The sequence below is a fragment of the Dermochelys coriacea genome, chromosome 23, assembly GCF_009764565.3.
Source record: "Dermochelys coriacea isolate rDerCor1 chromosome 23, rDerCor1.pri.v4, whole genome shotgun sequence".
NCBI lineage: Eukaryota > Metazoa > Chordata > Testudines > Dermochelyidae > Dermochelys > Dermochelys coriacea.
In genome coordinates, this window is record NC_050090.1 from 12,771,048 (window position 1) to 12,787,102 (window position 16,055).

Sequence of the window (16,055 nt, forward strand, 5' to 3'; positions counted from 1 at the left end):
TTTGTTTGGCCCGGACAAATCAGGGCAGGGACTGGCTGGCTGGGGAGAGGGGACAGGGATTGGGGCACAGGGCCTCTCCTCTCTAGGGGGCACTGGCCCCGATCCAGCTCACTGCTCTGCTCTGACAGACACGCCAGCTAGTGAGGTGAATTGGAAAGGACTCAGCACAGGTCCCACTGGGCAGCTGCTGCTCCCCGCAGTGCGGCCAAGTGAGAAAATGCCCTAAAGAGAAAGTGGGGGAAATAGAGATACTTTTGGTTCATTCAACTAGTGGGAAAAGGAGCTGGGGGCCAGGACTCCTGGGTTCTCTCCCTGGCTCTGGGAGGGAAGTGGGGGCCAGTGATTAGAGCAGGGGGGCTGGAGGCCAGGACTCCTGGGTTCTGTCCCCGGCTCTGGGAGGGAAGTGGGGGCCAGTAGTTAGAGCGGGGGGGGGGCTGGGAGCCAAGACTCCTGGGTTCTCTCCCCGGCTCTGGGAGGGGAGAGGGTCCAGTGGCTCGGGAGGTAGGGGGTTGGGAGCCAGGACGCCTGGGTTCTGTCCTTGGCTCTGGGAGGGGAGTGAGTTCTAGTAGTTCGGGGGGGGTTGGGAGCCAGGACGCCTGGGTTCTCTCCTTGGCTCTGGGAGGGGAGTGAGTTCTAGTAGTTCGGGGGGGGGTTGGGAGCCAGGACGCCTGGGTTCTCTCCTTGGCTCTGGGAGGGGAGTGAGTTCTAGTAGTTCGGGGGGGGTTGGGAGCCAGGACGCCTGGGTTCTCTCCTTGGCTCTGGGAGGGGAGTGAGTTCTAGTAGTTTGGGGGGGGGGGTTGGGAGCCAGGACGCCTGGGTTCTCTCCTTGGCTCTGGGAGGGGAGTGAGTTCTAGTAGTTCGGGGGGGGGTTGGGAGCCAGGACGCCTGGGTTCTCTCCTTGGCTCTGGGAGGGGAGTGAGTTCTAGTAGTTCGGGGGGGGTTGGGAGCCAGGACGCCTGGGTTCTCTCCTTGGCTCTGGGAGGGGAGTGAGTTCTAGTAGTTCGGGGGGGGGGGGGTTGGGAGCCAGGACGCCTGGGTTCTCTCCTTGGCTCTGGGAGGGGAGTGAGTTCTAGTAGTTCGGGGGGGGGTTGGGAGCCAGGACGCCTGGGTTCTCTCAGGCGCTGGGCTGTGTATCCAGAGCGATGGACACGGGGAGCTGCCTGGGGTCAGACATTCCCGCCCCCCCCCCGCCTCTCCGGTCAGTCTGTGGCTGGGTTTTCCGGCGGGGGGGTATCTGCCCCCCCCCCCCGCTTCGGAACCCAGGCATCCGGGGCCGGATTGGAGCGCGGCGTTTCCACCCGGTCGCCTTTTGCAGCGACACCGGCTCCTGCTGCGGGTGGAGGGACGGACGGACAGAGACAGACGGGACCCCCCCTTCGCCCCCCCCCCCACGGCGGGGACCCGGGGCCGTCACAGGGCGCCAGAGCCCGCAGGGGGCGGCACATGGCCCCGGGGCGCAGGGGGGCGCCGGGCGCGTAGAGCCTGGACCGGTGCCGCCCCCCCAGCCTGGACCGGACCGGACCGGACCGGTGCCGCGCTCCCAGCTGGGTCCGGATCGGTCTCGCTCCCCCCCGCCCAGCCGGGACCGGACCGGTACCACCAGGCCCAGCCGGGTTTGGACCGCTGCCGCCCCCCCCCTTTGCTACCAGGACAGAGCTGCTGGATCCCTCCCCGGGCCTGGTTCGGAGCCGGCCCCAGCGCTGCCCCCCCGCCCCGCAGGATGAGCTGAGAGCTCCGTGCTCGGCGCTGGCCAGGCCGGCCCTGTGCGCACCAGAGCCGCGATGAGCCCGGAGACGGGACGCTGGGCACAGGTGCCTGGAAAGGTAAATAAACCCCCGGGGGCGGGGTGCCGGTAGCAGGGGTGGGGGGTGTGCCAGGGGTAGGAGGGGGCAGTGGGGGTGAGCTGGGGCAATTGGGTGGTAGTGGGGGGGGGCAGGGGAGCACTGGGGCAGTGAGGGGGTGCCAGGGGCCAGCGGGTGTTGCTGCGGCCATAGGGTGATGTAGGAGGCCACTTCTCCCACTGGGAACTGAGCTGGGATCCAGGGGCCTGACGGGAGTCAGTGCCCCCCCCAGAGGGAAAAGGCCCCATCCGAGCCCTTGGAGACTCCCGTACATGGTGCGGGGTCTATGACACACAGCTGACCGTTCCCCCCTCCCTCCGTCCCCATTTCTCCTTCCAGACGCTCTGAGCCGTTCCCACCAGCGGGGGGCGCTGCCCACCCCATGGATCTCCACCCCTTTGGCCCGCGGCCCCCCAGGGACGGAGCCGCCAACCCCCGGCACCAGCCCCCGGCCCGGGAGGAGCCGTCCGGGCGGCGGCTCAAACTGGAGGAGGACGAGGAGGCAGGCCGGCCGCGTGCCCCCCGGGCCCCGCCCTGGCCCCCCGGGGAGGCCGGGCCGGAGCAGGGCGAGGCCGCGCGCTATGGCCGCTACCTGCTGATCGACAGCCAGGGGCTGCCCTACACGGTGCTGGTGGAGGAGGCGGGTGCGGCGGGCGAGCGGGCGGGGCTGCGGAAGGTGTACTGCTGCCCGGTGTGCTCGCGGACCTTCGAGTACCTCTCCTATCTTCAACGGCACAGCATCACCCACTCGGAGCACAAGCCCCACGTCTGCCGGGCCTGTGGCAAGGCCTTCAAGCGCACGTCCCACCTGGAGCGGCACAAGTACACCCACGCCGGGCGCAAGCCCCACCAGTGCCCCATCTGCCAGCGCAGCTTCCGTGACGCCGGCGAGCTGGCCCACCACCAGCGGGTGCACACGGGTGAGCGCCCCTTCCAGTGCGAGGACTGCCACATGCGCTTCGGTGAGCGCAACACACTCCAGCGGCACATCCGGCGCAAGCACCGGCAGCAGCCACCCACGCCCTGACGGGCACGGGGAGCCCCGCAGCCGGAGCAGCCCACGCCCTGACGGGCACGGGGAGCCCCGCAGCCGGAGCAGCCCACGCCCTGACGGGCACGGGGAGCCCCGCAGCCGGACCGGCGCCGCCCTGACGGGCACGGGGAGCCCCGCAGCCGGACCGGCGCCGCCCTGACGGGCACGGGGAGCACTGGAGCCGGACTGGCAACTCCCCATGGCTTAGCCACATAGCAGCCCTTGTACCCACATGGGTCCCTGTCTCTGGGGGCATGGTGGTCCCTATTGTACCCCCACACCCTGTCTAGGGGAGGGGGTGTGCCCTGTACCCCTATGGGCAGCCCCCTGTACCCCAGCCCAAGGCATTGGCCTCCCCACAGATGCCCCCCATGGTGTTCTAAGACAGAGGGTGCCCCACGCAGATAGGGCAGGGCAGGCTGGACCGGGCCAATCCGAGCCCATGTGGGTCCTGGAGCACTTGGGTAAATACTGGGGTTATGGGTGGTAATTCACTAGGGGGCAGGGAATGGGGCACAGGGCTTTTCCCCTCAAGGGGGCGCCAACTCCTATCCGGCCCCAGGGCAGGAACTGGCTGACTCAGAGGAGCGGGGAATGGGGGCAAGGGGCCTTTCCCCTCTAGGGCACAGATAGCTCAGTCCTACAGCCAGTAGTTGGGGGGGAGGAGGAGGGTTGTCCTGGCCACCCCCATAGAGGGTCATAGTGATTCTACATTCCCTAGTAATAGGCTCATATGGCTCCTGATGGCCCATCTACCCTGGTATCCGGCCTGCTCCTGCTCCCTGGAGCAGCCCCCCTGGCCTATCTAACCTGGTATCCTGCCCCCAGATCAGTCCCAGAGAGCCATCTGCCCCGGTAACCCACTTCAAACAGTGGCCAACAGCTGGGGGCCATCACAAAAGGCCCATCATGCACTGGGACCAATCTTCACATAGTGTTTTTCGGTCTGGCGCCCCCAAATGGCTGTAGGTGGAGGCAGGGGAGCCAGCCCCCTTCCCCCCCCCAAGGACTCCAACCTACTGATCGTCCCGGAGAAGGAAATCCAAGGACAGCACTGGTCCCACGGGCTGCCCAGCCCAGATCACTCCAAGGTGCCTGGCCTGGCCAGCTGCTCCCCCTCCACAGCTCCGATTTACGGTGGAATCTTCGTTCTCTTGGTTTTTTAATTATTATTATTAATTAAAACACTTTTTTGTTGTTGTTTTGGTGTGTGTGGAATGAAGTATCGGGGCTGGGGTTTGAATTCCCACAGGGCAGGGGCTGCGGGTGTGACAGAGTCCAGCCCATTGCTGGAGGGGGTCTCGGGGGCTGGTGTGGTACCAAAAAGTACATCCGGCGAAATACGGCTTTGGGTCCCAAGCGGCTCTTTACCACCCATTTCTCACCCAATTATTTTCCAGCAAAATCTTTTTTTTTTTTTTCACCAGGTGTTTTGACCAAGAAAACTGACATTTTCGGGGGTGAAAATATTCAGGTTTTCATTAGAAGTTTGGGGGTTTGGAGAATCCAACGTTTGTACCAAAAGCAAAAGAAATGGCTGGAGAATGTGGTTTAAAAACCAATTTCTGTGATGATGCATTTTGAAACCCCAGTTTGTTTCAACTGAAACTCATAGTTAAAATCCCTAAACTTTTTATCAGAAAATACATTTTCTAATCTGAAAATAGGTTTGGAAAAAACAGGTTTTGAAACTAAAAGATAGGTGCCATTTTTTTTTTTTACCAGAAACACAAATTTTTCCCAATTTTTTATTCCATTTTTTGTACTGCCATTTTACTAAAAATCATAGACTCATAGAAGATCAGGGCTGGAAGGGACCTCAGGAGGTTCTAGTCCAACCCCCTGCTCAAAGCAGGATCAACCCCAACTAAATCATCCCAGCCAGGGCTTTGTCAAACCGGGCCTTAAAGACTTCTAAGGAAGGAGATTCCAAGTGGTTTCCCAACAGCAAGAAAACTTTTGCTGAAAAACCAGCATGTTCTAACCAACCGTCTTCTTAAAAATAGTTTTCAACCCCAGAGACTTTCCCCAAGCAACAAAAATATTCGAAAGGTGAAACTTGGGGCCACAAACAAATTGTTTGCCCAGTCAATTTTCAAGACCCAAACATTTTGACACCCAGCATTTTTGCATCAGAATTTTTTCTAACCAAGATCCGGTCATTTGCATGAAAGATGGTTTTCAAAGACTGGCCATTTTTTCAAATGCGTGTTGGGTTGTTTTGGTTTTTGGGGGCAGCCCCCTCAAACGTTTTAGCAGGGGCTTTGGTAAAAAGTAGACAGGTTTTCAAAAATTCCTGCCAGAAATGATGGGTTTCGTTATTTGATAGGATGTCCGGCCCAGACCCTCAAACGTCCGTCGAGGGTGTGAGCCAATTAAGGTACGTCTGCACGGCTCTGTGAACCCAGGTCTTTGGGACCTGGTGTGGCCAAGCCCGTGCCTGTGTGTCCACATTGAATTGGAAACCTGGGTTTACGGCTGCTGGCACTGGCTCTCAGCCAGGCTAACGTGTCCACACTGCAGAATGAGAGGGTTTGGACCAGTGGCTCAGGAGAACGTGAGCTCTGCCCCGCCCCCCTAGCAGGGCCCTAGGAGCCAAGGCCCAAGTGTGGGCTGACCCCAGTCTGGCTGATTTGTCTGGGGGCTGCAGCTCAAATGTGAGTCAGAGCCCGGCTGAGTGTGCAGTGTAGACATGCCCTGTGTGTGCGCCAGCCACTAGAGGTGGCCAGAGAACCAGCCTGGCTCATGGGCTGGCCTTAGAGGTGCAGAGCTGAGCTGGGTTTGGATGTCGGTTCTCCCATAGACCCTCTCCCCAAGATCTGCGGGGGTTAGAACAGGGGGGCTTGGAGCCAGGACTTCTGGGTTCTCTCCCCAACTGTGGGAGGGGAGTAGGGTCCAGTGGTTAGAGCAGGATGGGGCTTGGAGCCTGGACTCCTGGGTTCTCTCTCAGGCTCTGGGAGGGGAGTGGGGGCTAGTGGTTAGAGCCAGCAAGGGGGATGGGGCGGGAAGTCAGGACTCCTGGGTTCTCAGCCTCTCGGAGGGGAATGGGGACTAGTGGTTAGAGCGGGGGGGGGGGCTGGGAGGGGGTCAGGACTCCCGGATTCGCCCTTCACAGCCCAACGGGAGGAGGGGGGGTGTATCTGTTCCTTCCCGGTCAGGGAAAGCCCGGAGGGGGTGCTGGGGGGACCTGTCCCCCGCCCCGTCTCTTTAAAGAAAAACAACCCGTTTGTTTTTTTGACCGCAGACAGGAAAGGCCAGACACGAAAATATCCGCTGCCCTCCCCTTTAAATCCCGGGATTTGGGCCCTTAAAGGGGCGGGGCGGCCCGGGGCTAGGGGGAGTCCGGGGGGCGGTGCTGAGCCGGGCCGGGTGAGGGGACAAAGGGGGGGGTGAAGTGCTTGGGGCTGGGGACCCCCCCGGCCACTCGGGGGTTAAATGGGCCGGGGATACCCCAGTTGGGGGGGACCCCTCCCCACCAGGACCCCCCTGCTCCGTGCGGGACCCAGCGCCGAGACCGGGCTGCGGGGGCGGGGGTCTGCCCCGCTACGACGCCCGGCTGCTCCCTGGGACCCCCGGGGGTGGGGGCCCAGCCCCTCCCCCATGCCAGTGCCCCCAAACATCCCACAGGTTCACTTGAAGGGCTGAGAGCCAGCAGGACTCCTGGGTTCTCTCCCTGGCTCTGGGAGGGGAGTGGGGGCCAGTGGTTAGAGCGGGGGGGGGCTGGGAGCCCGGACTCCTGGGTTCTATTCCTATCCCTGTTTGTCTCTCCCTTGTATTTACACCCTTCCTTTCCCTCTTTCCGGCAGGGGTTGGGGGGCTGCCCGGAGACCCCAGCCACCATGAGGGGGCAGCGCAGGCTGGCGGGGGAGCCCCTGGAGACCCAGGTGGTGAGGGTGAAGGAGGAAGAGGAGGAGAAAGGAGCCGGGTGCCCGCGGGTCATGGGCAAGCCATACGTCTCGGAGCCGCTGTGCCAAGAGGGGGCTGGTGGCCTCAGCGCCCACTGCTGCACTTGCCTGGGGCCGCACCCGTTCCTTGCCCAGCCCTCCCTGCTGGCCGCGCCCCCGCGGCCATGTCCTGGCACCGGGCAGGATGCCAGCCCCCTGGCTAAGCCCTACGCCTGCTCTTTCTGCCCCAAGCGTTTCAAGCGTTCCTCGGACCGGCGGGACCACGAGCGGGTGCACACGGGCGAGCGCCCCTACCGCTGCCGGGTGTGCGGCAAGTGCTTCACCCAGTCCTCGGTGCTGACCGGCCACATGCGCATCCACACGGGCGAGTGCCCCTTCCACTGCCCCGTCTGCGGCAAGAGCTTCAACAACGCCTCCAACTTCAAGAAGCACCAGCGCATCCACGCCCAGCCCCCGGGCAGCGAAACCGGCTCCCCTGCAACCTATCCAAGCCAGCGGGACACTGATGGGTGTGCCAAGGACCTGGCGCGAGATGGTGGCGGTGATGCCAAGCGGCCGGTGCTATCTTGGGTGCCCCTCAGGTTTTCTGCCAGGGGCCCTGGGCCTGACTTCCCGGCTAACGGTGCCTGCCCGTCCCTGCCGGCAGTGAGGTTGACAGAAAGCCGGTGCCCTGGGGCATGGCAGCATCTGACAGTGGAGCGAGACCTAGAGCAGGGCTCCCCTGTCCCTGGCACGGGTGCCTGGCTGTCCCCCGGCAACTCAGCCTGCAGGGAAGCTGATAACGGGGGGGGAGTGGCTGAGGAAGAGGAGGGTGGTCGTTCTCGCTGCTTCTTGCTGGAAAAGCTGGACCCATCACCCCAATTGTGCCTGAGCCCTGATGCCCATGAGCTGGGTGTGCCAGTCCATGCCCCGCCCTGGCTTCTGAGCCCTGCTGCTCCTGGACAGGACAAGCCAGTCCACGCCCCTCCCTGGCGTTCGAGCACCAATGCCCGTTCCTCACATGGCATGCTGCCCGCCCCCCTGCCCGCCCGGCAATACATCTGCTTTGTGTGCTCCAAGCGGTTCAAGCGGGCCACGGACCTGAAGGAGTACTTGCGGGTGCACACGGGCGAGCGCCCCTTTGCCTGCGGGGTCTGCGGCAAGCGCTTCACCCAGTCCTCAGCCCTGTCCAGCCACCTGCGCATCCACACGGGCGAGCGCCCCTTCCGGTGCCCCGTCTGCCTCAAGAGCTTCAACAACGCCTCCAACTTTGCCAAGCACCGGCGGGTGCACTCGGGGGAGCGCCCCCACTGCTGCGCCTTGTGTGGAAAGAGCTTCCAGCAGCGCTGGTGGGTGGTCCGGCACCTCCGGGCCATGCACCCGCCGCTGGGGTGAGTGCGGGGTGGGGCCCGCGTCCGGCCCGTGCACCCGCTACTGGACTGAATGAGGATGGGGCCCAGGTTGGGCAGCAGTCATTGGCATGTGGGCGCAGTCGGGGAGGCCGTGGCCTGGCCAGGTGATGGGCACTGGGCTGAGAGTGAAAATGTCTCAGTGAAATCCTCGGCTAACGGAGATCACCCCCCGCTCACACACACATACATACGTCCTGCTGTGGGATGCTACGGACCACTGTCGGGGGAAATGGTCACCCACTCAGTTCTCACCACAGTTTTTCCATCTTTGTGGTATGAATTTTTTTCCAGTTCAAAACCTCAGAAATAACTGGAATGTCCCCCACCCAATATAAAACATTGTGGGGACATTTCCCCTCCACAAGGTGGCAAAAAACCAGCAAAACAAATCAATTTCCCCCCGATTCTCCAGAGATTACAAGTTTGGTTGATAAAGGTCATAGTGTCAATATAATATTTTGATTTGGTACCGCATGACATTTTGACTAAGAAACTAGAATGATGCCTAATGAATGTGGCCCACAATAAATGGCTTAAAAACTGGCTAATTGATAGAGCTCAAAAGGTAACGGTCATTGGGGAAGCATCATTGAGTGGGTGTGTTTCCAGCGGGGTCCCTCTAGGACCCGTTCTCGGCCCGACGTGATTTAACGTTTCTACCAACGGCCTGGGAGAAAACTTAAAATCATCATCCAGCAAGTTTGCAGGTGACCCAAAAATGGCAGGAGTGGCCAGTACCGAAGAAGCCATGTCACTGATCCAGGTCACCGATCTGGATCGCTTGGTAAACTGGGCGCAAGCAAACAAGCTGTGTTTTAATAGGGCTGACTGCCAACGTATCCAGCTAGGAACAGAGATGTCGGCCTTGCGTACGGGCTGGGGGACCCTCTCCTGGGGAGCAGCGACTCTGACAATGATTTGGGGGGTGTGGTGGATAATCAGCAGAACAGGAGCTCCCGGTGCCACGCTGGGGCCAAAAGACCTAATGCCATCATGGGATGCGAAAACGGGGGAATCTCGAGTAAGCGCAGTGCGGTTATTTTACCCCTAGATCTGGGCCTGCGGAGACCGCTGCTGGGACCCCGTGTCCCATTCTGGTGCCCACCATTCAGGAAGGACGGTGATCAATTGGGGAGGGGTCAGGAGAACGTCTAAAGGGTGAGAAAAACCCACCTGAGAGGGAGAGACTCCAGGAGCTTGATCTAGTTAGCTTCACAGAGAGAAGGAACGTCTAACGTCCAATGCCTGGAAGCTAAAGCTAGACAAATTCAGACTGGAAAATAAGGTGTACATTTTTAATGGTGAGTGTAATTAACCATCGGAACAATTTCCCAAGGATCATGGCGGATTCTCCATCACTGACAATTGTTAAATCAAGGTTGGCTGGTTTTCTAACAGATCTGCTCTAGGGATTCTTTCGGGGCAGGTCTCTGGCCTGGGGCTATAAGGGGGGTCAGATATGCTGATCACAGATGTCAATTCTGGTCTTGGAATCTATGAGAACCTCCCCAAGAAAAAGGTGGCCTGGGGTGGGGGGGAAATCACAAAAAAAGTGCGACATGCATGGAAAAAGTTTGCCCTGCTGTGAAAAATTCTCACCAATTTCCCTTCGTTTCAGTGAACACGGATGGGGAACATTGTGCATGGCTGTGGTTTTCTTCCACACACCCCCCCCCCACAAAAAACAAGAAAGAAAAAAATTATTAGCCAAGCTTTAAATGACTTGCCACACTTTGGCCAGCTCTCAAAACTGGATCGCACATAAGGTGAGGCCAGGAGGCGAGAGCAGTTGAAATACCTTGGCGGCTCTGGGCCAAAATCCTTAATTCAGCAGCTAGGACTTGAGTTATCTCAGTGCTCCACAAGTCCAATGACGCGACTTGGCTCCCTCACCATTCGAATTGACCCTGCCTGTAAACTTGATCTTGAGAGCCTCATTCGGGTTCTAGGAGCCTCCCACTTTTGAAAATTTGGGCCTAAGAGTTTTAAAGGATCTGCCCAAGTGCCCCCATCCTTCCCTTCCTCTGGTGCTGGGTTTCAAAGCTTTCTGCTCTTTAGAACCCCCATGGAAGAATGTACACAGGGGTGAGATTTCTGCAACAGAGGGACCCAGTTCAGCAGGGCTGAAGCCAGAGAAATTCAGGCTTAGAAATAAGGGGCACATTTTTCACAGGGCGGGGGAATTAAGCATGGCAGCAGCTCATCAGAGGAGAGGGTGCCATCTTCACCAGAAGGAGGCGTTAAATAAGATGGGGCATTTTTCTAAAAGCTTGGCGCTAGCTCGACCAGATAAGGGCTGGCTGCAGGGAGCTCGGAGTGGAAATTCTCTGGCCTGGGAGGACCCAAGTGGCCCCTACATCTAGGCTGGGAGTTTCTGAAGGCACCATCTCCCACTCCCTTGGGGAGACACCGGGCTTAGCAGAACTCAGCATCGTGTTTGTCACCCAAATCACCAGCTGTTCGTGCCACCATGAAGTCCCTCCCCGGTTCTGCAAAGCCCGACAGCCACGTGCCCCTCGCCTTATCCCATTGTAGCGCATGGGCCTGGAAGCAATGGGGCATCCCCTCGGGCCGTGGAAGGCAGACGCCGCTAGAGGAGTTACCGGTGGCTGTGGGCAGGCAGGGGCCGAATTCACTGGCAGTGGGGGGATCTCAGCTTGTAGCAGGCACCTTGGATAGTTTCAGCCCCACGGATCTGTCCCTCCCCCATCCCCGGAGCCGGGTAAACTCATTTCCCGCCCTTCTATTAAATCCCGATACCAGATCAGACACCATGTCTGTTTCTGCTCGCCAGGGGAGTGGCCTGCAGCGCAAGGGAAAGACATCGGCCGTGAGATGCTCGGGGGTTGAGGGGGAGGGTTGCAGCTGCCTTTGGAGCAGTGGTTTGCTGGCCGGAAGAGGCTCATTGCACCTCACGGGGTGGGGGGGGCAACACGCCAGCCAAATGGGCCATGGGCCCTGGAGCGTCCAAGGTGTCCTGAGTCTCCTACACCTCCAAGCTCCTAGAGCTGGGCCTGGCACCGCGAGGTCGCTAAGCCAGACTAGCTGGGTTCGGGTGCAGGGCCGTGGCTACAAAGCACTCAGCTGATGGCTAGGTTTGGGGGCGGGGAAGGAACACTTTTGGGGGGAGGGTTCGCCTTCCTCTGCAACATGGGGGTGCGTGTCACCTAGTGGCATCAGCTGGGCATCTCTCATCTAATCAATTCCTTGCCACTGCCGGTGCCTTGGGCGTCAGTGGCAGCTTGGTGTCTCACCTGTTCTCTGCTTGTTGCCTCCCGTGAACTAAGATGTTATAGCCTGTAAGGAGAGCAAGGATGGGCGTGATCACCAGCTTTGCTCTCAATGGGCTCAGGTAGGGGAATCTCTGGATGAAATTTGCCCACCCCATCCAGCCTTGGATCTAGCAGACCATAGTCATGGTAAGTCCCACGTGCTGGTGATTTGTGGGGCCCCCCAATACAATCCTGCTGCAGGGGGGTCATCCTTGCTCCATGGCCAGGGGGCCTGGAACCTGGAGCCATGCATGACAAAGGAGAGAAAAGATCTGAAATCGGCCAGCTGAAATTGAACAGAGCCCCGCACAAAGTGCGCCACTTGGGAAGGCAAAATCCGACACCCAGCTCCGCACTGGGGACTAGCAGGCTGGGGGGCACCCGGCTGGAAAGGAGCCGGGGGGCACAGTGGGTCACATGATGCAGCTGCAGAAAAGGCTGCTCTCAGTCGGGGCTGGGTTAACAGCAGCACCGTAGGTCAGACACGGGGGTCCCTGTCCCGCTGCACTCGACAGGAGTCCTGGCTCCAGTTTTGGGCGCTGCCCTTTGGGAACAACAAGGCCAAACTGGAGAGAGGCCAGAGGCGAGCAACCGAAACGATCAAAGGGTTAGACCTGGAAAGGTTAAAACCACTGGGCAGGTTTTGTCTTGAGAGGCCTGAGCGGGGCCCTGAGGCCAGCCGGAGAGTAGGCCAGGGACGGACGGTTCTCTCCGAAGCTTGGACAGGCAGCGAAGGGCTGAATCCACAGCAAGGGGGCATGAGGTTGGATACTTGGGAACTGTCCAGCTCTGGGGGCAGCTCTGCTCCAGAACAGGCTCCAAGGGAGCTGGGGGGGTTCCCATCACCAGAGGGGTTTAGACGGGTCAGGCGAGCCCCTGTCCAGGATGGGCTCGGTGCACTTGGGCCTGCCCCAGTGCGGGGAGCGTATGTCATGACCCCTTGAGGCCCCATCCAGCTCCACATTGCCTGGCTCTAGCCAAGGGGGGGGCTGCGTCCAGGCCCACCAGTGATGCCAACACTTGGGAGTGGCGAAGGGCTGTGAGTGGATGGGGGGGCGGGGAGAAAGGCCTGGCTTCCTGCACCATCCTGGGCCCCCCGAACCTTTGGGAGCCCGAGAGGAGCCGGATCCTTGCAGAGCCCCGCGCAGCCTGAGCCCCGGGGGCCGCACTCTGCTCTTGGCCACCTCACTCTGGGGGCCCCCCATTGGAGGCCCCTGGCGGTGGGGGGCTGCTGATCCCCACAATGCCAGTGGCCAGGGCTCAGGGCACAGGGCCAGGCCCATGTCACCCGCACCGTGCTGGGGGCGGCGGCTGCCCCTCTCCCCAGGGCCCAAGGGCCGTGCTGCAATTCGTGCAACCACAGGAGGCAACCAAGGCCTCGGGGCAGAGCTCAGAAACCTGGCGTGGGCACAGGCGTGTTCTGCACTGCTCCAGGGGAGGGGACCGGCCCCACAGGGAGATGGGGAAGGGAACCCAGGAGTCCGGCCTTCAGGCTCCTTCCCACCTCAGGTCCCACCACTAGACCCCACTCCCCTCCCAGGGCCGGGGATAGAACCCAGAGTCCTGGCTTCCAGCCCCACTGCTGTAACCCTCCAGCCCCCCCATCCCTGCCCAGAGCATGGGGCCCGTCGGGCCAGAACCTCAGGATTCCTTGCAGCTTCCTCCAATGCCCGTTGGGAGCCGGGATACCAGGGTAGACAGGCCCTTGCTATGATTTTCACGTTCCCCAGCCCCAGCTCACCTGTCTTCCCCCAAGCTCTCCCGCCAGCTCCTGTTGCCATCCTTGCGGCCAGCACCCCCAGCCTCCCAGCCCCGGGATCCTTAACCTGCGGCTCGGACCCCTCTCCGGAGCCTCCCAGCCAGGCTGCATTGACGGAGTTCCCTGCAGGACATCTCTGAGATCCCCGTGGCCCATCCTCTCTCCCCAGTGCCTGTCGCCTCGAGGGCCATGATCTCCCAGCCAGCCCTGATGGCAACTGGCTCCAGGAGGCTGCCACAAAGCCGGTTCTCCAAGCCCATCGCTGCCACCGCATCGTCCGCCCCTTGGCACCCTCCTGGCTGCCCCCTTCCCTCGCCTACGCGGGGCACAGGGTCACCGGCTGGGGTAGGTCTTACTCTGGTACGGACCTTGGCTGCCCCAGGGTGCCTCCAGTTCTCAGCCTGGGGCACAGCATGGCTGGGTCTCCAGGGGGCTGGAATCCTTTGGGCTCCTTTTGGCAGCTGGGTTTGGGGAGCAGGCGCTGGGCGCTGACACCGAATCAGAGGCACCTTGGGCCAGAGGGGATCTCATTCAATGCCAGTCCCCTGCACTGAAGCAGGGACAAGCCAACACTTTAGTGCAGCAGCCCCCCCTCCCCTGCAACCACCAGGGGGGCTCCAATGGGGGGACCCCCAAGAGCAGAGCGTGGCCCCCAGGGCTCAGCCTGGGATGCTACAGGAAGCCAGGCCTCCCCTGCAATCTGCTCGCAGCCCCTCCACCGCTGGCTCCGTCTCTTGGTGGGATGGGGCCTGCCCATCCGCTGCGTCTCCCCACTTGGCGTGAGCCAGGCACTGTGGAGCTGGACGGGGCCTCGAGGGGGCATCACACCCCTCCCGCACCCTGCACAGAGGCAGGCCCAAGTGCACCCAGCCCATCCCGGACAGGGGCTCGCCCGACCCGTCTAAACCCCTCCGGTGACGGGGACCCCCCTGGAGCCTGTTCTGGAGCCGAGCTGCCCCCAGAGCCAGAAAGTTCCCAAGTATCCAACCTCACGCTGCCTTGCTGCAGATTCAGCCCTTTGCCACCTCTCCGACCTTCCCCAGCCTCGTCGTACCAGGCCCGGCCTATTCAGGGCAGACTGCGCGGTGCCCCGCCACGACCAGCCCCAAAGCTGCCTCCTCATCCCTCTCCAGGCAGCAGGGACGCTGAGCGCGCCACCAGTAACAGGGCTTGGCCAGGGGGGATCAGCTACCCCGGCCCGGGGTCACCAAATCCGGCACCTTGGTGAAAGGAAACCAGGACAGTCAGTATCCGGCAAGGGGACAGCGTCAGAGCCCTAGGCCTTGCAGGACCTGGTCCAGAACCCTTGTCAACTGAGCAGGGACAGGTGGCCTCCGCTCCCAGCCTGCCCGGGCAGGGCCTTGGGGATCTCAGACCTACCCAGGGTGGGTCCTAGGCTCAACCTGGGGTGTCCCCACTTGCTGATGGCTCCTGGAGGAAGATCTGAGCCGGGACACAGCCCCCCAGGAAGGAAGGCTGTGGGCTCCTGAACCTTGGGGGTGAGCCCACAAGCTGGAGAGGTATGGAGTGGGACCACATGACCCCCAAGGAGATCCGTGCAGCCCTGAATGTAACAGGGGCACAGATGAACCAGAATGAATTAGACCCCTCCTCTCCCCAGAGGGGGAGGGGTGTTTTAAAGACTAGTTGGGGGTGAAATGTTCTGGGAAGCCAGAGGGAAACTGAGGCATGGTGCCTGCACTGCCACTCTGGCCACAAGGGAGCATTGTGGGGGGGCACCTGTCCACAGGGACAAATATCGACCCATTGTTCCCTTCTGCTCCCCCAGCCGCCTGTCGGTCTCCAGCTGGAGTCTCGTCTTATATTGAGACTGTCGGCTCTTCATGGCAAGAACCTTCTCTTTGTTTGGGTTTGTCCAGCTCCTAGGCCATGGCTGGGTGCCCAGAGCTACCGTAATACACCTAATAATGTACAGCACCTAGCGCAGGGGGCTCCTGGGCCATGGCTGGGTGCCCAGAGCTATTGAAATACACCTAATGTACAGCACCTAGCGCAGGGGGCTCCTGGGCCATGGCTGGGCACTTAGAGCTACCATAATACACCTAATAAATACGCATCCACGGTTTTTAATATCAGTTTCATCTGTACAACACCAGGGAAGTTACACGTCAACAGCAGGGGACAGGAGTTGAGTTTGACAGACACACACGCACCCCTCCCCTCCCAAACGGGGCCCATCCAGCCCTGAGCAAGCAGCCCCAAGGTCTCGGCCAGCCCGGGGGGGGGTGAATTTGTGCTGATGGGGGAGAGAGACGGAGACATATTTTTAAGTCATTCCATTGCGGGGGGGGGGGGGGCAGGGCAGCACCAGGTGTGACTGCGGCAGCTCAGCCCTGGCTCTGCCTCTCAGGGGTTAGAAAATTATATATCTATATATTTATATTTATTTATAGAGCTGTGGGGTTATAAAATAAAACAGGAGGGGAGGAGTCGGCAGGGCTGGGCATAGCCAATCTCTGTTAGAAGCCACCCCCTGGTTTGCCTGGAGTCCTGGCCCATGGCTCAAAGCGCAGGGACCCCCACGACCCCCCCTTTTCCCAGGATGCAGCTGCCGGGGTGGGTGTTTGCCCTGCTTGGCGGTTCACTGCTCTGCCCAGAGAGGTGCTGGGGAGATTGAAGGAGCTGCGGGTGCCCTTCCCCACTACCACTGGGCCAGGCCTGACTTCCACCGCCCCCACTCCCTACCCAGAGCCAGGATAGAACCCAGGAGTCCTGGCTCCCAGTCCCCCCCCAACCACTAGATCCCACTCCCCTGCCAGAGCCAGGGCGAGAACCCAGGAGTCAGATAGAGGAGTGTGTACGGGGAGAGACAAAAAGAGCAGTGAGTGGGGTG

The 16,055-nt window shown here is 60.9% G+C and overlaps 2 protein-coding genes across 2 annotated transcripts; both read left to right on the top strand.

Annotated features, from left to right (window-relative positions):
* The first annotated feature begins 1,341 nt into the window (after window positions 1–1,341).
* LOC119846939 (zinc finger protein 581-like) lies at window positions 1,342–4,075 on the top strand. Its single transcript, XM_038381193.2, has 2 exons — window positions 1,342–1,823; window positions 2,181–4,075. The coding sequence occupies exon 2, from the start codon at window positions 2,224–2,226 to the stop codon at window positions 2,866–2,868; it is 645 nt and encodes a 214-aa protein (XP_038237121.1). The 5' UTR covers window positions 1,342–1,823; window positions 2,181–2,223; the 3' UTR covers window positions 2,869–4,075.
* A 2,202-nt stretch (window positions 4,076–6,277) lies between these two features.
* Window positions 6,278–9,325, top strand: LOC119846906 (zinc finger protein 628-like). The gene has a single exon (XM_038381142.2). The coding sequence runs from the start codon at window positions 6,714–6,716 to the stop codon at window positions 8,151–8,153; it is 1,440 nt and encodes a 479-aa protein (XP_038237070.1). The 5' UTR covers window positions 6,278–6,713; the 3' UTR covers window positions 8,154–9,325.
* The last annotated feature ends 6,730 nt before the right edge of the window (window positions 9,326–16,055 follow it).

Bases quoted from the DNA above. Each gene is read 5' to 3' on its own strand.
- LOC119846939 (XM_038381193.2), top strand. From the start codon at position 2,224: ATGGATCTCCACCCCTTTGGCCCGCGGCCCCCCAGGGACGGAGCCGCC.
- LOC119846906 (XM_038381142.2), top strand. From the start codon at position 6,714: ATGAGGGGGCAGCGCAGGCTGGCGGGGGAGCCCCTGGAGACCCAGGTG.